General features: G+C 48.5%; 10 protein-coding genes across 10 annotated transcripts; 3 read left to right on the top strand and 7 right to left on the bottom strand.

Annotated features, from left to right (window-relative positions):
• Positions 1-176: 176 nt before the first annotated feature.
• On the bottom strand, positions 177-8,295 carry F9C07_2283286 (Urb2/Npa2 family-domain-containing protein). The gene is made up of 6 exons (XM_071510623.1): positions 8,163-8,295; positions 7,257-8,093; positions 1,972-7,201; positions 1,663-1,912; positions 853-1,580; positions 177-803 (listed from the first exon to the last, which is right to left on the bottom strand). The coding sequence occupies exons 1-3, from the start codon at positions 8,178-8,180 to the stop codon at positions 3,614-3,616; spliced, it is 4,443 nt and encodes a 1,480-aa protein (XP_071366371.1). The 5' UTR covers positions 8,181-8,295; the 3' UTR covers positions 177-803; positions 853-1,580; positions 1,663-1,912; positions 1,972-3,613.
• F9C07_3709 (permease for cytosine/purines, uracil, thiamine, allantoin-domain-containing protein) lies at positions 270-2,281 on the bottom strand (the record flags this gene model as incomplete). The annotated part of the gene is made up of 5 exons (XM_041291803.1): positions 270-803; positions 853-1,580; positions 1,663-1,912; positions 1,972-2,042; positions 2,182-2,281. 5 exons carry the CDS (start codon positions 2,279-2,281, stop codon positions 270-272), a joined length of 1,683 nt encoding a protein of 560 aa, XP_041145998.1.
• F9C07_2283288 (uncharacterized protein) lies at positions 8,296-9,309 on the top strand. The gene is made up of 4 exons (XM_041291806.2): positions 8,296-8,443; positions 8,501-8,585; positions 8,755-8,905; positions 8,971-9,309. The coding sequence occupies exons 2-4, from the start codon at positions 8,511-8,513 to the stop codon at positions 9,018-9,020; spliced, it is 276 nt and encodes a 91-aa protein (XP_041146000.1). The 5' UTR covers positions 8,296-8,443; positions 8,501-8,510; the 3' UTR covers positions 9,021-9,309.
• Positions 9,310-11,857, bottom strand: F9C07_2283289 (uncharacterized protein). The gene is made up of 3 exons (XM_071510624.1): positions 11,355-11,857; positions 11,142-11,302; positions 9,310-11,091 (listed from the first exon to the last, which is right to left on the bottom strand). Exons 1-3 carry the CDS (start codon positions 11,387-11,389, stop codon positions 9,671-9,673), a joined length of 1,617 nt encoding a protein of 538 aa, XP_071366372.1. The 5' UTR covers positions 11,390-11,857; the 3' UTR covers positions 9,310-9,670.
• A 278-nt stretch (positions 11,858-12,135) lies between these two features.
• F9C07_3713 (putative mitochondrial outer membrane protein) lies at positions 12,136-13,155 on the top strand (the record flags this gene model as incomplete). Its single annotated transcript, XM_041285793.1, has 3 exons — positions 12,136-12,390; positions 12,461-12,700; positions 12,760-13,155. The coding sequence occupies 3 exons, from the start codon at positions 12,136-12,138 to the stop codon at positions 13,153-13,155; spliced, it is 891 nt and encodes a 296-aa protein (XP_041146002.1).
• A 106-nt stretch (positions 13,156-13,261) lies between these two features.
• On the bottom strand, positions 13,262-14,178 carry F9C07_3714 (S-adenosyl-L-methionine-dependent methyltransferase; the record flags this gene model as incomplete). The annotated part of the gene is made up of 2 exons (XM_041291807.1): positions 13,262-13,978; positions 14,065-14,178. The coding sequence occupies 2 exons, from the start codon at positions 14,176-14,178 to the stop codon at positions 13,262-13,264; spliced, it is 831 nt and encodes a 276-aa protein (XP_041146003.1).
• An 851-nt stretch (positions 14,179-15,029) lies between these two features.
• On the bottom strand, positions 15,030-15,986 carry F9C07_2106302 (cell division control protein 14; the record flags this gene model as incomplete). The annotated part of the gene is made up of 2 exons (XM_071509008.1): positions 15,030-15,565; positions 15,731-15,986. 2 exons carry the CDS (start codon positions 15,984-15,986, stop codon positions 15,030-15,032), a joined length of 792 nt encoding a protein of 263 aa, XP_071366373.1.
• Positions 15,987-17,029: 1,043 nt separating this feature from the next.
• F9C07_3716 (geranylgeranyl pyrophosphate synthetase) lies at positions 17,030-18,264 on the top strand (the record flags this gene model as incomplete). Its single annotated transcript, XM_041291819.1, has 2 exons — positions 17,030-17,433; positions 17,499-18,264. 2 exons carry the CDS (start codon positions 17,030-17,032, stop codon positions 18,262-18,264), a joined length of 1,170 nt encoding a protein of 389 aa, XP_041146005.1.
• Positions 18,265-18,683: 419 nt separating this feature from the next.
• On the bottom strand, positions 18,684-19,643 carry F9C07_3717 (smr family protein; the record flags this gene model as incomplete). The annotated part of the gene is made up of 4 exons (XM_041291809.1): positions 18,684-19,038; positions 19,102-19,352; positions 19,441-19,541; positions 19,613-19,643. 4 exons carry the CDS (start codon positions 19,641-19,643, stop codon positions 18,684-18,686), a joined length of 738 nt encoding a protein of 245 aa, XP_041146006.1.
• A 233-nt stretch (positions 19,644-19,876) lies between these two features.
• Positions 19,877-20,306, bottom strand: F9C07_3718 (uncharacterized protein; the record flags this gene model as incomplete). Its single annotated transcript, XM_071511128.1, has 4 exons — positions 19,877-19,904; positions 20,005-20,083; positions 20,145-20,174; positions 20,273-20,306. 4 exons carry the CDS (start codon positions 20,304-20,306, stop codon positions 19,877-19,879), a joined length of 171 nt encoding a protein of 56 aa, XP_071366374.1.
• Between the last annotated feature and the right edge of the window lie 18 nt (positions 20,307-20,324).

Here is a 20,324-nt window from a genome sequence, read left to right on the forward strand (position 1 = left end):
AGGTGTAAAAGAGGTTTCGATTCTTTGGTTTGGCGATTTACAAATATTGTGGTTGAGATATGAGGAGCTTGAATAGTGGGTTAGCTTTTGGATAATCCGACTGCCTTTTTGCTTCGAAAGATTCCTGGACATAGCAACAGTTTCAATAATAAATGTCAATTGAAGAATTATGAAATTGCCATCTCATGTGTCCAATTCTATTAAAGTTGATTAAGGATGAAGTCAAAACAATATCACTAAGCAAAGGTATTATAATCATGTCTCATTAATCATACAGCGGCCGATGACCCAGCCTTCGGTCCTTTCCGCTCCTGGAGCGTGCCATAATTTAGAGAATCTGCCTTCACCGGTTCCGGTACATCGTACGCGTCTACTTCCTGCCCGTACGCAATAGACAGGCTGTCCACATCCTGATCGGCTTCTGACCAGGTGGAGCTGGTCGCGGGAACGGGGAAGAACCGAGTTAGGATGTAGTACATGAGAGCAGACACCACTATTCCCGAGAAGTAGTTAACGTTGTATATGTATTGGGCGCCCACGGGCACCTTGCGTCCGACGGCACCAGCGAAGCCGACGATATTGACGAGGATTCCTGCTATATACGAGGCGTATGCCTGCCACGAGAAGCCGTAGACAAATCGGTATGCGGAGCCCTCCTGCGCAGTGTATAGTTCTTTCACGCGCAGATAGCCCTTGCGGACGATGTAATAGTCACAAAGCATGGGACCCGCGATGGAAGAAAGGAAGATTGAATAGGCTGAGAGATAAGTCGTGAAACTGTTGGATGAGGCCACGAGGTTCCACTGCACTTCTGTTAGATAGCCCCCAAAGGAAACGCGTCAGGGTACCTACCGGATTCATAGCCAGACCAACAGCGGCGCAGATATAGCTTCCGCGCCGGATCGTAAGATACCGCGGAAGCAATGCGGTCAGATCTGTACCTGCGGAAACGGAGTTTGCAGAGATGTTCGTCCCCAACTGAGCTAAAGCAAACCCTGTAGAAATCACAAAGATCCCAAATCGCTCCGCTGAGCTGGCACCAACCTGGAATTTGCCCAACAGGTCTAGAGGGTTCCACACCATCTCTCCGCCAAAGATAACCGCCGAAGATGAGGACGCAATGATACCGATGAAGGACGTGACTCCAAAGCCGATGGGAATGGTCAGAAGCTGAGCCCACAGTGCATCCTTTGGTTTCCGGGCGAACCTCGAAAAGTCGGGATCGTTCACAATCAGCGTTGCAAAATTACCCAGGCAGCTCATAATCGACTTCACCACCGCCCACGCCAGCGCACTGCCGTGTACGGTGTGTGGCTGATGCACAATGGGCCCCAGGCCCTTGGCGCGTGCGATGGCCCAGGCGAAGAAAGCGATAGCCGCAATCGGTGAATAGATTGCCTTGACGGTAAAGAGATGTCGGATTTTGTGAACAGGAAACCACAGGGCTGGTAGGGAGAGTAGCCAAAAGAGGAAAAAGCTCACGAAGTCCCTGGTTGTAACGCCCGAACTGGCGGGAATGGTGTTGGGTAGACGATTGTAACTAGGCCAGATCGAGCTGATCATTAATGTCACACACTGGCCTATTTTGCGTCAGATAAGTTCATGGCAGCATCATCAGGCGCTCTTATGGGGTGGGCGAGGGGCCCAGAACGCAGTGCATACCTCCGATGTAACCCTGAACACCGTACCAAATAACCGCCATTGCAGCTCGATTGAACACCGGCCAGAGCGATCCCCAAACTCCGAATGTGGATCGACAGACCACTGGGAAGGAAATGTGGTAAACGGCACCGATGCGGCCAGTCAAGCATACAAAACAGGCAGCAATGAAGTATCCGACCCAGACGCAAATCCATGCCTGCCACCACGACAAACCATCAACGATCATCGATGACGAGATCATCCACGTATTCTGTTTGAGGCGACGTTGTTAGCATCTTCTCTGTGGAAGGAGAAAGAGGAATTACCCACAATATTCAAGGAGTCTGCAATCCAGAAGGCGACAAAGTTGAACCATTTCCATTGACGACGCTCGGGTTCGACTGTAAATCACGACGCAATCCCAAGGTTCACTCGGTCAGCTTTACTCGTCCTCTGGGGATATGATCTCTAGTACACAAAGGAAAAGAGGCAGCAAAGGGCGTCTCGAGGAGATGCGCCGGCCAGTTCAAATGGTCTCACCTGGCCGCAAGTCATGGTTCGTCAACATCAATTGTGTGTTGGTCAGGCCGGGCTCTGATGGCACCTCCAACTTCTCGACCCATTCTTTAATTCGTGCCATAATTTGAGAGTACCCCGTGACTTGGGTGTGAGTGACGGTGAAGCCAAAGGTATTCGTAATGGGATATGATTAGAATAATAGAGGTTTTACATGCAGGATGGAATAAGGATAGTAATGGAGCCGAGAAGGGGGGCAAGACGATAAAGTGATAGGAGGGAGAGAGACGGAGAGAGAGAGAGATGACAGTAGTAATACTAGTAATAGTAGTCCTCCTCTCTCTCTCTTTCTCGTCCGTCCCTCCTTCTTTATAAAGGAAAACAATGGTTGTCAGTGTTGCAGTATGGGGAAGGCATCATCGTCATCGACCAGCCCCATTTCAACCAATGAGAAGGCCTCTAGAACCCGATATTGACCCATCCTCACCCACGATAATCCTTGAGGAACCTTCATGACAAAAAGCTGATAAGAGGAACATCCGATCGCTGCGCCACCGCTTCCTTATCACCCTCCACGAGCCGCTCGCCAAGAGGGGAAATGAGAGCTGACCGCGCCCGTTGGTTTTCTATTGCTCTATCTGGTCAAGTAACAAAGTGAACGACCCTCCGTTATCTTCGATAAGCTCTCCGCAAACAGGACGTGACTGGGGCTCCTCCGGCATCTCCAGCCTATGAAAATAACCCGAGTGGAGCCACGGTGGAGTCGGTGGACTGGGCATATCTAATCGCTGCCTCATCGTTTCCCCCGTGCTGACTCGATCACATCGAGTAAGCAGTAACTTTTATGCATCCATTCTTTTCTTCCCCGCGGTGGATGATAACGATAAGGCAATATCACGTGAGACATTTCTTCGGTAATCAGACATCTCAATACCTTTTAAAGTTCCCCCTGATCTCTTGAAGAGAAATCTAGAAGTCAGTGGTAGATAGATCCCTTATCTCTTACCAAGCTCCAATTGACCATTCCTTTACCCTAAGTGATTATACTAGCCTAGACCTGTATATACCGCTGCTCCTGGCACGGAGCCTGGTTCTTAGGGAATCAGATTTTTGTTTAGCATGAGGGCGTGTAGATAAGACCAGCTTAGATAAGGATTTAGCCCTATGAAATCAGCTTGTACTATTTTGTCAAGTGTCGCATACTATATTATGACTACATGGCTCTAGGATAATACATACCACGTGTTGCCTCAAATGTGGTTTTCGAACAATATAAATTGTAGGCAATGTCACTCTCTATATACATATCAATGATGACATCTGTAGCATGCGCATCGTCAGACATTCATGGAGTATGATATGTAGACAATATCTGTTAGGCACACTAGACTCCATCATTAACTCCGGGTAATTGTTTAGTCTAAACCGCGCCGCTAATTTTAACAACCCAACTCCATCATCCCTTGTTCCACTTGCCGAACTTCACGTAGTCATCATACAGACCCTTGAAGATCGCACGCCCGGATACATCTAGTCCGGCATTCAATGCCCGCATGGTATCCCGCGACATCACATCCAAAACGGAGTAGAGACCCGGCAGGATGGCAGCTTTGACTTCTGGTGCCAGTGAGCCGCGCAGGGAGCTCTCCGCATACTCCATGATAAGATACTGAAGATACTGACCTGCGATACGCTTAGCTTTCTTGGTCTGGTCAGTCAGCCCTTCGTGACTCAGCCCGGTCTGGGTGGGCCTCGACACCGCGGAAACGGTCGGGTCGCAAAGTGATGTGAGGAGACGGGTAAAGTGCACGGCGTGAGCGGCCTGCAGGGGTGCCAACCAGAATGGTTGCTGAGCGGATCTCTTCTCGGCTAGCATTGACCTTGTGCGCTTCTTACTGCGAGCGAACAAACAGTTAAGAAGTCGTTGCATGGCAGGCAGAATCAGATGGAAACGACCACCGAGTTTCTGGCGGTGAATACCAAAGAGCACACCCATCAACCGACATAGTCGAATATAGATTGATGCGGAATATTCGGGGCTAATCAGTGGACCAGCCTTTGAAGCGCACACCGCAACACATGCCAGAAGACTGTCGATATTCCACTGAGTAATGCAGCGAGTGTGGTTACGCAGAAGAATATCTAGACATTCTGTAGCGAGTGTAAAATGTTCGATAGATCTGCTACGGCGAACAGAATCTGTGATAGCGGTGCACAGGAGAGAGAGTTCTTTGGCTGTGCCGCTTTCCTTATCTTTGACAGGGGTTAGGGAGGCCACAGCTAAGCCGGAAACGAGGAGGTGATAGGCGGCATTTTCTCCATCGAATCCAAGTTCTCGGATATCTTGGATTGCTTGAGTCAGTTGGTCCACAGTCATCGACTGGAATCTGGCGGTCGTTGATCGAATGAACAGCTGCTGCTCTTCGCCATACATGTGTTGGAGCGGCAGTGTCTCGGCGCAGCTTATAACAGGCAGCGTAATACTCTTCTCCGTGCCTTTACCAGCCAAGACACGACGCCTGATGAGCCTTCTCAGTGAAGACCCTGAGTCCACGGACTTTTCGACATAATTCTCGATCTTGGTCAAGAACTTCTCAACTTCAGTGTGATCAGTCGCCAGGTCCTCAAAGTCCTCCAATGCATCCAGGATCTTGATCAAGGTAATAGTCTCCTCTAATTTCTGCTTCTTGCATTGATCTTTGACGGACTTGACCTCCATCACGACTAAGTCGAAAAACTTTTGGCGGCATGCAGCCAATTCTGTCTCATCAACACCAGAAAGTCGCTTACGATGGAGCCAGAGCTGAGACAGGGAGATCCTCAAGAAAAAGCAATCCATGGAGTTACGGTCAATAGACCGCAATTTGGATGCCTTTGACGAAACTTTGCGATACATTTTCTTGAATAGTCTGCGACAATCCTCTTCGGAGAGGACAAGAAGCTTAGATACGACTGCTCGATGTAAGTTTCTAAATGCTTTCATGATCTGCAGGTCAACCTCTGTCCCCTGTAAACTGACAGCTTTAGCCACTGTCCAGATGGGTTCCCAATCGCTGGTTAAAGCTGCCGTGGACTTAGGCATGTCGGCCAGCTTCGCCATCAGGGACAATAACCCTACGGTGATTTCAGCCGTGCTACCTTCCTTTACAACAACATCCTGCAAAAGGTCTAGGAGAAGTCCCCTCTGACGGCGTGTAATAAGCGCCGTAGGAATTCTCTGAAGACTCTCAACATAAAGTCTCCTATTCGAGGCGTCCTCTTTGACACGTTCCGATAGGACAGCAATCAGGTCTATGGCGATGGCAGGAGCATTAAGAAGATATTCGTGGCAGACCACACTCGCCCAGGCTTGTAAGAACCTTGCCTCAGATGGAGGTGTCTCAAGGGTCGAAGACGGGTGATACTGGGATGTTGCTAAGGAGAGCATATTTTGAAAGAGAGAGCGGCGGGATTCAACGTTAACCTGGCGCCAGACGTCCGGGCACCTGACAAGAGTCAAAAAGTAAGCCAGGACGAGGTACATTGAGTCGAGAGTGTCCACCCGACCATTCCAGGGAGAATTATTGGGCTGTGTTGATGTGCCGGAGCTAGATTCTATAAACTCCGCAATGTCCTTAGTGAGCGTGTTGAACTCATCAGTATAGCTCGACTTTGCAGACACGCTAATGGCAGTAACAGTAAATCGATATGCTTCGAAGCATTCCAGGGGAGCACACAGTTTCTGCATCCGGTCCTTCTGATGACGCTTGATAGACTTAGCCGCAGCTTCAACTAAGCCCATAATTGTAGCAGCAAGAGTGCTGTCAGTGTAGTGTACATTGTTCTCGAGAAGGCTGCGGGCCAGCCTCCACAACCGCCATCTCCAATGCAGCTGTTGCTTCGAGGATAAGGTTGACTTCAACGTCTCAATAATGGAAACCAGATCGTCATATGAATCTGTAGCATTCAAATCACGGTTTCTCAAACCAGCTTCCAGGATGACAAACTGAGCATAGGCTCCGGCGGACTTGGAAAACTTGCCATCCTCGGCCCTGATCTCCGTTGCGGCTGCATGCATTTGCGCAGAAGCATATGTATGAGTAAGGGGGCTGCGCATCAAATCACCGTAAACATTGCATACATCATCATCTTCCCAGACAGTGAAAAGGCCTAAGCTACTGTCTTGAGACCGTGCTTCTTCTACTTCAATGAGTTGTTCATACCACAACTGCATGAAAGCCGCTAAATCCCTGGCACTCATAAATGCGCGCATCAAAGGAATCAAGACGCCGTTTTTGATAGTCTCATAACTGCCACCTGTTTGAGACGCACCGCTACGCCAGTATAGGTTAATCTTTTTAAGTAACGCATCCAGCAATTGGGTAGAGTTACTGAGTCCAGAATTTGGTAAGAATATGTCGGCCCCAAGCTCAATCAATAAGGCGGTTAGGCTCCACTCAACCTGCGACAGTCCGTCTCTGTGCAGGCCGGTGTAGGATGCATGAGTGAGCAAAGTATGTAAAGATAATTGCACGTTCCGGTCGAGGGCGACGCGGAAAAGCCGCTCCAAAACACCGACAAATTCCGCAAGGTAAGTAGTAGTGTTCTCAGCTTTCACGATAGAAAATGCTAGCTCGGCAATTGCAACGAACAGTGTTTCCAACCAAGGCGCATCGTGTGTTTGTCTTCGGAAGGTGTCCCTAGGAACCGATCGACAAGCGATGTCGAAGAACTCGGGCAGAAGTTCTGCCGTCTTCCATAACGTTTTCTTCTTGACAATGTCACCACTGGTGTTCTGACTGGGGAGCTCGAGTTCACAAAGAATGGGCCTGAAAGTATCGGAAACAGGTTTCACAGCACTCCAGTCCGGTTCGCTAGCCGAATAATCTATGCCCGATCCCCCTCTGTCAAAAAAGGCGGCCCGCGCTGGAAGAACCACATGGAGGGCGATCAAGCGCTCAACTCCATGCAGGACTTGGGCCCTTTCGTCAGTGTCAAGCTGAATAGATCTCACAGAGTGCTGCAACCTCAGAGCACTTTGGAAGCAATATTTGGCAAACGATTCCTAAAAACGTTAGCGCATGACATTCCTCCGACATACGGCACGGCGCAAAACTTACATTACTCGATCCACTATCCGTGTCCACACGACGGTTAGATCTCAAATCCCATAGATCAAGGATAGCTGGAAACACATATAGGAGGTGTTGCAAATCTGTCGTCTTCCGCGCGTTGGAAAATTGCGTAGAAGCCACAGCTGCGAGTCTGAACGACTTCCCTAACGTTACAGCAACCGTTTCAGGCTCACCCTTCAGCGCATGCTTCAGATGAGAACTGGCTACTTCATCGATCTCAAGCGTCCGACTTGCAAGCATCACCAAGCTGTACAAGCAATCTAAGGCACGAATGAAGGACAAGAAGCACGACGTAGGCGTCTGCGGCTGTTCGTCAATGTCCATCCCGTCCTGTTCACTGTCGCCAGTCCTCTTTCTTTTCGTTCCCTTCTTATCACTTTGAGGCGATGAATCGCTCAGAGTCTTACTAGACTCTGAGTCCGAGTGGCCCAACTCTGTCATTCCATTTTCGAGACCGGCAAATACATCATCCTCCAAGTCGGTAATCGCGTGGTCGAGGATCGCCAAAAATTTCTGGTCCTTAAGCGTTGTCGCTAATGTCTTTGGTTGAATAAGATCAATAAGTTGTCGTAACAGGAGAAAAGACGCAGGCTCGACACGATAGTTCTTCCCCGCCCTCAACTTCTTTAATAACCATCGGAGGACCCATTCTTCCTTCGGAGCGGCGCGAGCTTGGACGTAGGTGGTTTTATTGATCTCCGGATGACTTGCACATAACGCCAGATCTAGTCCTATGATTTGAGCTGCCTCGTTGAGTTGGCTGATTGGAGAACCCGAGCCTTTTTCAAGTCGGAGAAGAGCCTCTTGAGAGGAGCGCGGACGCTGTACAGAGGACAAGATCAACAAACATACTTCATACGATAAACTCAAAATCTCAAGTAGTTAACTTACCTCCGCAAAAGAAGGCATGCCGAGAAGAGTGTGTCGAACTGCCCTCCCCTATCTTTCCTCTTGTTCTTTGTCAGTGCGGAGTTAACATTGCGTCCTGATACTACCCGACCAAAGAAAAAAAAAGTAGTCAAGCCCGTGACGACAGCCCAAGCCGAGCCTAGTTTTTCCGACCGCCTTTGCCCGACAGAGCTCGAACATCACACCCGATTTCATCACCTCCTCCTTGGCTTGAATATTCCGCAAATATAACCCTTGACTGCCTCTTTGTGTCCCTCGTCACAGTCAGTTCTGCTTCAATCCACGTCAATGTCTACCTTTGGCTAATCCCTGATTTTCAGATCTATCGCAATGGCCGACTCCAACGAATCTCAGCCGATCGTCCGGGCCACCAAGCCCGTCAGTGAGGCATTGCTCAATGAGAAGGTACTAATCGCCCGCTGAATCTTCTATATCTCTTTTTGCGGCATGCTCTTGCGTCAATGGCAAGCTCTGGTCTTTTTGCCCGCCATCTCGGCTCTTCCGGGGTTCCAATGAGCAAGAAGTATACAACCACGCAGAATTGGGGCTAATACGGACTTTTTCACAACTACAGTGGGATCGCGCCATCTCCTCCATGATCATTCGCTCCTCCCTTGGCCTCGGTTTCGGTGTTGTTTTCTCAGTGCTCCTCTTCAAGCGGAGGGCTTGGCCCGCTTGGGTTGGTCTAGGCTTCGGTGCTGGACGTGCTTGGGAAGAGGCCGACTGTACGTTCCTACTCCCTGCTACTGCCTTGTATAGAGGTATCAACTTTGACTAACATGAGACATAGCTTCCTTCCGTCGTGGCGACTCGCCCGTTAGAGACGCCCTGCGTCGGTAGAGGGTTCAGCATTTGATTGTGTATGATACCTGTATAGCCGAGGGAATAAAGTCAGTTTAGGGCTTCATTCATGCTGTTTAGAAGAATTCCTAGGCTCTGTTTACCGTTTAGCATGCAATTCATCATTATTGTATCCCGCCATTGTTTCAGTTTCCGTCTTCGATTCGCATCACCAGGTGTATAAAATGAACTGAATAGTTACGAAGAATACGCCAGTGTAGCCTAGGTATCTTCGTTTGAGACTACGTGCAAAGGCTAGAGGTAGCTATGTGAACATGTGATGAGGCCAATATATCCGATATTACATTGTTAATTTAAGCTATTCCATGTACGGATGACACTAGATCCGTGGAACTTGTGAGATGCATCGCCTGAATATTCTCCAGAGATATAGTAAAGGCAGTCGCCAGAAGGGATCGGATGATGGCCAGAAAGCAAGAGAGGGGATGAACCGATGCATGCGTTGTCTACGCAGCCCAGAAGATTGAAAAAGAAAAAATAACTGTACACGAAGACTGGGGGCGAAAGAGATCTAATGTCCAGCATCTATTCAGGGGTATCACGATTAACGGTCGGCCGAAGATGAAACGCGGTGTAAGATAAAGAAAGCAGAAACATCTGCGGCAAGGTATTTCGAGATGGGGAAATTTTCACAGCATAGGGGATGTAGATGGCACGGTAATAGCATCCAAAGCCTGTATCCCGGACACGCCGATGCCTGGGTTGTCCGACGACGTCACGGGGGCAATAGGAGACAAACTGCTGGCCTCGGTAGTAACAGGTCCAAGAGAAAGACCATTGTGCCCGCTGTGCGTGAGACAGCCAACGCAACTACAATCATTTCCGCACTGACAACTTCCCGTCACATCAGAACAACCAGATGGCAAGCCCACTGGATATTCAAGAGTGTAATACTCCGAAGGCTCCATAAATTGTTGCTCTGAGAGGTACTCAGCTGGCGGAGACGAATATCCATTCCCAAGTATGCGTGAGGTTTGGTTTTGTTCACCATAGGAATGCATCATCAAATGCTGGGCACTATTATCGAATGCGTGACTAAAGTTCGTATATGGATAATCCAGTTGTGTAGCACTATGCTGTCTGCCATGTAAAGAGGGGGTCTGGTAACCGTTCAAATTATCCACGGTCCGGTCGTCGCCGTCAAAGGCAACCAAAAGACCCATTTCTTGAACGTGCTGTCTTGTAGTATTGTTGAAAGGATGAGAAGCACAGCCCAGGCATTGGCAATTATCACCACAGCTGCAATTATGGGTTGGATCGCTGTTGAGAGTTGCCGATGCCATATAGCCAGAATTATTAGTATCCTGTGGGAACGGTTGCGGAGCGAAAGATTGGGTGAGACTACTGCTCGTAATGTCCTGATGGGGGAAGCCCATAGAAACAGCCTTGGGTGATGTATGTAACGTATAGTCGGACACATATGCGGGTTGCCCAGTCGATTGTTGGTGCGACACAAACGGTTGGTAGTAGTGATTTTGTCCAGCTGCATTAAAGTCCTGCCATGAAGGAATCTGAGGTGTGGAAACAGGCGTAAATGAGGTCGCATTCAAAGATGGCGTATAGGGCGCGCTCGATCCGTCGGTCGTAAGTTCTGCGCTCTGGCCATTCTGAATGGGACTTTCAGGCTTCTTGCAACAAGTGGCTTGTGGCTTGGTTTGCACTGGTGGTTGTGATTTTTGAGAACAACAGCTTCCGCCTGGCGGTTTTGAGTCATCGCCGTTGTTGAGGGCCTGGTGAGGTATGAAAGTGCCAGTCGCAGCGATACCCTGGTGCAGACTGTTCCCCATGGATCCAAGCCCCGGATTTTGAGGCATGAAGGGGGAAATATGGTTCGAAGTGCCGTTTCCATGCTGTTGTTTCCCAAAGTCTGGTATGGAATCTAGGGCTTTCGCAATGCTCTCCGGGGCAGTTTTGATTTGCCTCCTAGTTGATTTCTGGATTTTACCAGGAGCGGGTGAAGCCGTAGGGGGGAGAGTAGTTGGTGTGGGTGGTGCGGACTCAGTTGAGTCCACAGGCACTTGATATACCGGTCTACAGAGACACGTAGAGCCTTTATGGTAGTTAGCGACAGCTTGTTCTGTAAGGGAATGTGATATTCACCTTTTGGTATACGGATCATAAAGGCATAGGTCTTTTGGCAGCTACATGTCCCTTTCGGATGGGGACATTTAGCAAGTGGACGTCCGGCCTTCGGTACCTTCATCATCAATCTGTCGAAATGTTGACATTTTGAGGAACGATGGCCACGGATACATGGTTCACTGGGTATCCGTTTAGTAACCTCGTGCCGACGACAGATAAGTTAGTACTTACCATGACCACTTGGCACCTTCTTCGTCCAAAGGCATTGTGTCAAGCAAGTCTCAAAATGACGCACTTAAGACAGTACCGATCCTCAAATATGCTTGGGGTCGGTTAAACTGTGCCTCGTGCCGTTCTGTATCGACCTCGGCGCTATCGCAGATCCACCAGTAATCGCAAGCCACAGTGCAGATCAGATTCGACATTCATCAGAAAGACGATTAAGTTTCCTCAGTTGAGTAGCCTTCCGTACAGGGATTGTACGTAGGAATAGGAACAAAGAAATCGATAGAGGTCCCGTTCAACGGGGCGGCGGACGTTCGGTAAGAACAAGAATATACGAACGCGATGACAACAGATAAAGGGTGTCACAGAAAGAAAGGATGAAGACTAAAGGAAGATCCAAAAATGGGAGATCCAAAAAATAATTAGTAAACAGTGGCTAGACAACAGGTCCAGGCGACTCGACAACCCCGCCAGGGTTAAAGATGCGGGGGCTGTTCGGTGACTGGACATCGGAAGAACATGCAAAATCCAACCTGAAACGAGTCTAAGCGCGGCTCCGAGGTCTGCACTGTAGGCCTGAGGCATAAATCTGTGCCTGGGGTGCCTGAAGCTTGGCAGCGCGGCAAATCGGAGTTTATCATCAAATCGTCCGGCAATAAGCTTGTACGTAGTACGCAGAGCTGGTCCGAGTCGACTTATTCCACTTGCCTCGGCCTTTCAATTCACTGACATATGAACTTTTTGTACACCTTCTTTTTAGTCTATCTTTCCTTGTTGTCTCTTTTCAATGACTCCAGAAGGACGTGATACCGCCGGCCAGGCGCTGGGCAATGTAGGCATTTCACGCGCCAGGGATTATTTCGCCGTTCCTGCTCCGATTAAGCGCATCTTTGATCAATTCCCTCTCGTCACTTATTCTCCTAATGACCTTCCTCAACGTGGTGCTTCGAACCGGACTGGAAATCGGTTATTTGTGTTTACTGATGCGGCGGGTGCGAAAAGTCACAAACCGTCATTCAATCCGCAGTGTCTCAAATGGCAGGTATGTGAGGACAGCGCACTGCGCCTACTATATCTTATAGCCTCTGACCCGAATGGCTTTGTGCGCATAGGCATACTTAAGATTTGTCGGCATCGAGTTTGATATTGTTCCTTCGAATAATCATGCTTCACCAACTGGTGCTCTTCCCTTCCTCCTCCCGGGCCTACCAGTCAACAACAACGCCCCGATACCTTCCAGCAAACTACAAAAGTGGGCTATTGAACAAGTTCACTGCGAAGAAGAGCAGCAATTGAACTTGCGATTCGAGGTATATACATCATTACTGGATCATCGGCTACGGAATGCTTGGGTATGTTGATATGCAAAAATCCCGACCGTGGTTTTACAATGACGCTTACATGCACACAGTTGTATACCTTGTATTTAGACAATGAAAACTTCAATGCCGTAGCCCGCCGGCTCTACGTGGATCCATCTACTAGCAATTCGCTAGTACGCGCTACTTTAGCCGTTCAGCTTCAGCAGGCCGCAAGAGATGAGCTTCTGAAGACTACCCAATATATTGATGTCAGCGCACTGGAGGCAGAGGCAGACGATGCCTTTGAGGCTCTCTCTACGCTTCTAGGCAACAATGAACATTTCTTTGAACGGTCTAGTCCAGGCTTGTTCGACGCCAGCGTCTTCGCTTATACGCATTTGATATTAGATAAGGGAATGGGATGGAAGCGCAATAGGCTCGCAGAGCTTCTGCAGAAGCATGAAAATCTTGTGCAGCATCGGGAAAGGTTGCTAAAATATTTCTAGACCTTGGATATCAAAACGATTTATTACTGTATAATACTGCTAGCCTACATGTCTTTCAATCCTCTCAGCGAAAACTGGATCAAGCTTAAGAAAGAGTAGCACATCATCACAACCGCTTTCTGAAGCAGATTCCAAACCACACCGTGACACCAATCCACTTATTCGCTCTTTTGCCCAAATCCTGTACCATCATCTCGTTTACTTTTCTCTCGCGGACGCGCTCCCCGCCCAACTCTTCAACCTCGAAGCCCGCCTTCTCAGCAGCACCCAACACATCCTCAATCGTGTGAGAATAACTAGTCGGCCGAATCTTCGTCCCAGTCACCGTATCCACAAACCCCGCCTGGCTAATTGACCCCATCTCAGAATGCATATTGGTCAGAAGAAAATACCCGCCAGGTCTCATCACCGCAGCCGCGCCCTCAAAGAACCGGTCCACAGGAATATGCTCCAAAACCAGCGTTGAAATAACACCAGCCGCGCCCAGGCTACACTCTGGCGGTGCCGGGGGCGATCGAAGCAAATCATAAATCTCCAACGAGACCCTATTAGCAAGAGAAGGATCCAATTCCTTCTCTTTATCAATAGCCGTCCGAGCAACATCCAGCATCCCCGGCGAAGCATCCAGCCCAACGATATGGTCATCTTGAGGCGCGAACTTCAGTAGCTGGCGAGTATTCCGGCCTGTACCACAGCCTAAATCGACTAGTTTCGCCGGGCCTGGCTGTGTGTTGGCGGCTACTTTGTTCAAGAGCTGTGGCAGTAGTTGTTGCATTTCAATGGTGTCGAGAGCTTGTAGAAAGTTGCCGTCTGTGTCATAAACCTGCATTTTGGTTAGAATTTGTTTAGAAATATTTGAATTCCGCTTTTCCTTCGGAGTGAAGTATTTCACGACTTAGACTTGCTTACCTCCGCCCATCTGTTGTATGCCTCGACCGTTTCCACATATTGTACTGGCTTCTGGGAGCTTGCTGTATCGCTAAGGGACCCCGAGGCAAGGGTTTCTTGTATAGTGCGAGCCATTGTAGTAAATTGCGGGGCCTTAAAAATGTTCTGAATAGATAACCTCTTTTCCTTGTTTTTTGCTTCTCTTTATTAATCGGCGGGTGGCACCGCCGGGATGTTTCTCAATACAAATTTTTGATTGAAGTTGTCTAGGTAATAATGGGCTTTAGATATTATATATACTGTAAAAAATGATAATTATATGGGCAACCATGCTTGCTATTATACGAGAAGATGAGTCATATTAGTTGGTACCGAGGTTGTCGCAAATTTTTATATAATATGTTCCAGGATTGCTACTACAATATGCAACATCACCATCGCTTTGGTCTTCCGACCTGCAAAAGGCCCGAAATTCCAATGCTACATTTTCTACGGCATGGATTTCGAGTGGTTATGGTGATATCTAATTTTCAGCTTGATATGATCATTCAAAAGTAGTCATTGCTCTTAAAGTCCGCCCAAAAAAATATGATACATGATGCATCAAACTGACCCATAAGTCGTAGAGGAAAAAAGAAAGGAAAGGATGACATGACAGGAAAAGCAGGAAATAGAGAATTCATCCACATTCTCGATCCAGACGCCGTGCCAGACGGGGAGAGAATGGTATATCAGAGAGAGGGTCATAAAGACAGGAAAAGGGATGGAGATAGAATGGAAGGAGGGAAGGAAAGAGGGTAAAGGAGAAAAGAAGGAAAGGATAATTCAGCGCGAGGAATTACGCAAAACACAGAGAGACCAGCCAACAATACCATTCCATGCACGCTCCATTGCTCAATGAAAAGGAAAGAAGAAAAAGGGGGAAAAGGCAAAGAAAGAATGAAAGAAAGGACAGAAAAAAAGAGAAGTCCAGGGCGCCGCTCCTGCTAGTAAACCGTTGCTCCAAAAGGCGCTGTTTCTTTTAGATCTTCAACCAGATCTTCCACATTGTTGAGATATCTCCCGAGCAGTGCTTGCTTCTCATCCGTCGTGCGCGTATCTCTGTTTCCCCTTCCTCCATGGTGAGCTCCTGGGCCATTGGCACTCCTTGGCCTTGGGCCCCCTAACTTGGTTGGACTGCGCTGCAATCCGATCGCTGCAGCGTTCGCCGCACTGGCGCCTGCTCCTGCAGGGATCATCGGTGTTTCCGGCATCAGATAGAAGTAGAGGAACTCGACAAGTTTTAGTTTGACTTCGCGAGATGTTGCGCGCTGCTTGAAGAGAGATGTCACGGTGAGCAGCCCGTCGAGCTCTTCAAACGTGCGCGTGTTGGCGGGATGGTCCAAAAGAGCCGTTACAAGAGTGAGGAGAGTAGCAGACTGAATCGCGGGGCAGTTGATCGGGTCCAGAAGATCCAATAGTATGTTCATGTAAATTTCCCGCGCGAATAGTGTCCGCGATGGCGGGTGGAGCAGAAGCGCGCCTTGTATTAAGTCAAGTGTCGAGAGTATAAGAAGGTCATTTGTACCATTGCTTCCTCGACCAAGGAGGTGTTCAAGGCAAGTTACCAAGCGCATTGCGACTGGGAGGAGCTTGTCAGTCTATCGGATATCCGGTAATATATGGAATCGGACCAAACGGCGCGTACCATTCCATTGGAACCCTTCTTGAAGCTTGAAAAATTCTCTAAATGCGGGGTCATCTTTTAGTTCGGACAGAGCCTTGGGAACAGGTTGTGGAGCTCCAAAGGATAGTAAAGACCTCCGTTTATCAGACGCCGGCTGTTTCGACTTAGATAAACAGATTTGCGCGAGAAGACCTTCAACCTGGCGCAACCCTTTGCGAACTTTGCTTGGTTCGTACGAAGAAAGGTAGTCGAACGAATGCGCCAACAAAGTCTCCATGGGTACGTAATGCGACCGAAAAAATAATCAATGGATGGCTGCTGGCGAAAAAAAAACACGAAGCAAGAGAAACCCGGAAACAAAGTCTTTTTTAACTCGGCGACGCTTTCGGCGACAAGATGCGACACCGAGGCTTATCTATATGAGAGTAGGACAAGGAAAAAATAGAACAAGATCCGGCTAGCCCAGACGCCCAGGTATGTACCTTAATTTAATTCGATTATTGGTGATAAATGGTTTGCTCGAAGGATAAATTAGTTCGACAACACCACCTTCTGATCGTGGCCGAGATCCTCACTAGTCAGATTTAGAGAGCGAGAGCCCCACCGACAGGCAAACACACCCGATGGTTGCCCCGGGAAACGACTGGCCATGTCCAATTGGGACGCTACTCCCTCCAGTGTTTCGCAGGCCATTGGACAGTTAGGCGCTGAGCTGTCACTGTGATGATGACAAGTTCAGCTGCGCCATCTCGCCAGCTCATCCTGGCAGAATCAACTATCAAAGAAAAGGGTCCTAATGATGTCGTGTTTTGTCGTGCCTTGGATTATGAGTAGTAGAACTTGCTCGGACTCGGCCCATTCTTGTTGAATTCTGCGTTTCCCTGATCATTTAGGTTGTCCAGTCGACTATCCCTTGTGAAGGCTCCTTGCAGCCTGGGGTGCATGATCCATGGAACTGGCATCTTTGAAGAATGCCCCTGTAACTCACCTGGAAAGTCTCTTGGGGTGTCAAGTCAAGGTCCCTCGATCACGCCCCATGTCATGTGACCGAGACTAATCCCACCGCCGCGGGCACAATACGAATCACATGAATCGACGTCACATTGTCCAGGCTGCCTAATTGGGTTGTCCCCGCATACAACAAAGGTTTCTTGCATTCACCCTCTTCATATTGTGCGGCACAGAACAAAGATATTTACGTCTATCACGAGGCGTCTGGCAGCTCGCCAGGTCAGTTTAAATAACTGGGTCATTTGCCATCTGTCCGTTCCCGAAGTTATCACCAAATCGAAACTTGATGGGGAAGCAAATCAGGAAAACATGTCGTCGGAAACTTCTTCCATTCAGCCCCCCACAGCCATTCCCCCTCGAACTAGCTCTGCAGGTGCCACAGACGGAGCTAGTACAAACCCATCCGTGACAGGGCAATCCAACCTCGCGGCTATTCCTGAAACAAATGGCGATCAACTACAGACAAACACCAACATCCGGCGCAAACACACTCGCAACCGGTCCAGCCTAGATGGCACCAAATATAAAGATGGCCAGTGGTCGCCGGAGAATGAGGTCATCGTGCTGGGTCCCTATGATTACATGCTGCAGCATCCCGGCAAGGATATACGGCGGCAGCTTATCAACGCATTTAATGAATGGCTGAAAGTCCCCGCGGAGAGTTTGGCTATAATCACCAAGGTGGTAACTATGCTTCACACAGCATCATTATTGTAGGTGTATCTTCATAGCACTCGCCCCAACTCGGCCAACTCTAATCTTCGCTCCCTCATTGTAGGATCGATGATGTTGAAGATTGTTCCATTCTCCGTCGCGGGGCTCCTGTGGCTCATAATATCTACGGAACAGCTCAGACCATCAATTCGGCGAATTATGTTTACTTCTTGGCCCTTCAAGAGGTTCAAAAACTGAACAACCCTGCTGCCATTGATATTTACGTTCAAGAGTTACTGAACCTCCATCGCGGTCAAGGGATGGACCTGTTCTGGCGAGACACCCTCACCTGCCCCAGCGAAGAGGAATACCTCGAGATGGTTGGAAACAAGACCGGTGGGTTGTTTCGATTAGCTATAAAGTTAATGCAGGCCGAAAGCGCTACGGGGAAAGACTGCGTAAGCTTGGTTAACGTGTTGGGGCTGATCTTCCAAATCTGTGATGATTACCTCAACCTATCCAATACAACCTACACTAAAAACAAAGGCCTCTGCGAGGACCTCACGGAGGGAAAATTTTCGTTTCCCATCATTCACAGCATTCGCTCCGACCCGAGTAATCACCAGCTTATCAACATCCTGAAGCAGAAAACTAAGGATGAGGAGGTCAAACTATACGCAGTCAAATACATGGAGAGCACTGGAAGCTTCACGCACACGCAGAATGTTGTCCGGGATTTACGCGACAGAGCATTGACGCTTATTGCCGAGATAGAGGCAAATGATAATAGCAAGGAACCTGAAGGCCACGGCAACAGAGTGACGATGCGCGCCATTCTTGATAAGATAACCGAGTCTACTCTTAAAGACGCTCGAAAGACCGATGACTAGTCTGGTTCTATTGTGGTTTTCGTCCTTCCGCTGTTCTCGTCAATTTTTTTGGTAGTGTATTAAGCTTGAATGTTTCTTGTGCACTTGTAAAGATTGGACAACGAATCGATGATGAAGATGAACATAAGGGAAGCTCGGCTGTGTCTGTCTGATCAGTTTATGTCACTATTTAGCATAGTTGATTTTAAATTTGGTGAAGATAAATGGTGCGAATCATATTTGATAAAAACTTGGTTGGTAAAGCGAGAATCTAAACACTCTGGGTATATTAATCCAAGCTCTCATGCAAATATCCCAGCAGTAAGCTAGGCATTTTCGTCCCCTGCAACGATTATATATCCGTAACATTATATCGAAGGTTGTCTGATCCTTCGTAGCATGGTGATCGTGAAGATAAGTGTTGACCAATCCCATGATATTTACATAACAATACAGCAAGCCTTCTCCAGCTTGCGCAACACACGTGGGAGAACCGCGTTGACCATCTCCTCGACGGGGTCCTGTTGCTGTTGTTGTTGGTGTTGCTGCTGCTGGGGTTGGTGTTGTTGTGGCTGTTGGTGTTGCTGCTGGCCTGGATACTGACCATGTGATTGCCCATAGCCAGAGTGCGCCGGAACTTCAGACATATCAGCCGGTCCGCCGGTGAGATTGACATAAATGCGTCCCGCATTCTCTTCCGTCGCATACTGGAGACCAAGTTCGCGACAGACTTGCTCAACACGGGGTTTGATCTTCTGGACGTGGTTGGCAGAGTGGTTGCCTTTGCCGACGATGCTGAGCCAAGTTAGTTAACACCGCGCAACATAAATTAAAGCGACAAACAACCTGATAACTTACACATGCAGATGGGTCTGGCCATGCTCTCTGGCATATTTGATACGCTCCTCAAGAATCTCCTCCGCCTCTTCTACAAATTGGCCGTGTAAATCGATGGTATCGGGCTCCACACGCCCTTCGGCGTTGTTCTCGCGGAAGATGAATTCGGATGCCTGCTTGTTGTATTCCGCCATCTTGCGACCGTGGGCTTTGCCCTGCTCGGACAACTCCTTGGCCTTTGCGCCATCACCTGCGGAGTACGCTTCTTGAGACTATTGTTCCGATATCGTCGTTGAGAATTAGTTGCATTGGCTCGGATCAGACCAGGACCGTGGAGGGAAAAATGCGATGCGCACACACCCGTTGGAAGCAAGAACCGCGCTTCTCGGCCTCCTCGCGGGCTAGACCGCGGAGACGATCGTATTCGGCTTCCGCATCGCTGCTTTGCTCGTGGTTGAAGGCTGTTGGTGTTGCAAGATTGTTAGTTAGGTATTGGTGGTTTTTGGCGATGGTGCTTGAGAAAGGGTCTCACCCCGAGGGCCCATATGGGACATTTCATGCATTTTTGGCGGCGGGGCAAGTTGATATATAAATAGTCTATAATCTAATAGTAATATGAACAGATCTATGAAACCAAAAATCCAAGATGTAATGTTTAAGTGGGTAATTGGACGAGAGATCTTAAGACAGGAGGAGGAAAAAGATCGGATCGGGGATCGAAGGCGGTAGCCCTAAAATCCACGGGTGGACCGCAAACCATACTGTGCATGGTGGACCTCAACAGCGATCGGTTGGCTCAATTGCATCCAGGGATCAAGGATAGGCTATGCAGGTTATTGGACAGTCGTCGAGGGGATACACAAATTGAGATTGCAAGAACCATTGGATAGATTGGCGCAATTATGGGTCGTGTCCTATACGTACTGTTCGATCCTCAGCTCCTTGTAGATTAGGTAATATGACTGATTAACCAAATATTTTGCGAAGTTGTCTTGCTCTGTCACTGATGATTGATATTATGAGTGGGTAATTCGTCGCATACAGTATCTTTGGGGGTTGTTTACTCTCCAATGTGGATATCCAAGACTCAGGGTCTAGTAAAATTCGAACCAAGTCATTTCCGTGTCATTCCCTGGTGTCGATATTTTGAGCCTCTTGGATCAATGCAGTACCAAGTGTATCCATGGCTAACCCCATACATTATTGGTGTTCTCTTCAGTGTTCATACTTTGTATGCCCTCCCA

This window comes from Aspergillus flavus, chromosome 4 (assembly GCF_009017415.1).
Source record: "Aspergillus flavus chromosome 4, complete sequence".
NCBI classification, from domain to species: domain Eukaryota; kingdom Fungi; phylum Ascomycota; class Eurotiomycetes; order Eurotiales; family Aspergillaceae; genus Aspergillus; species Aspergillus flavus.

Bases quoted from the DNA above. Each gene is read 5' to 3' on its own strand.
- F9C07_2283286 (XM_071510623.1), bottom strand. The intron at 7,202-7,256 runs GTAAGTTTTGCG...TAACGTTTTTAG, and splicing joins CGGATAGTGGATCGAGTAAT to GAATCGTTTGCCAAATATTG.
- F9C07_2283288 (XM_041291806.2), top strand. From the start codon at position 8,511: ATGGCCGACTCCAACGAATCTCAGCCGATCGTCCGGGCCACCAAGCCC. The intron at 8,586-8,754 runs GTACTAATCGCC...TCACAACTACAG, and splicing joins AGGCATTGCTCAATGAGAAG to TGGGATCGCGCCATCTCCTC. The intron at 8,906-8,970 runs GTACGTTCCTAC...CATGAGACATAG, and splicing joins TGCTTGGGAAGAGGCCGACT to CTTCCTTCCGTCGTGGCGAC.
- F9C07_2283289 (XM_071510624.1), bottom strand. From the start codon at position 11,389: ATGCCTTTGGACGAAGAAGGTGCCAAGTGGTCATG. The intron at 11,303-11,354 runs GTAAGTACTAAC...ACGGATACCCAG, and splicing joins GAAGGTGCCAAGTGGTCATG to TGAACCATGTATCCGTGGCC. The intron at 11,092-11,141 runs GTGAATATCACA...ACTACCATAAAG, and splicing joins TATGATCCGTATACCAAAAG to GCTCTACGTGTCTCTGTAGA.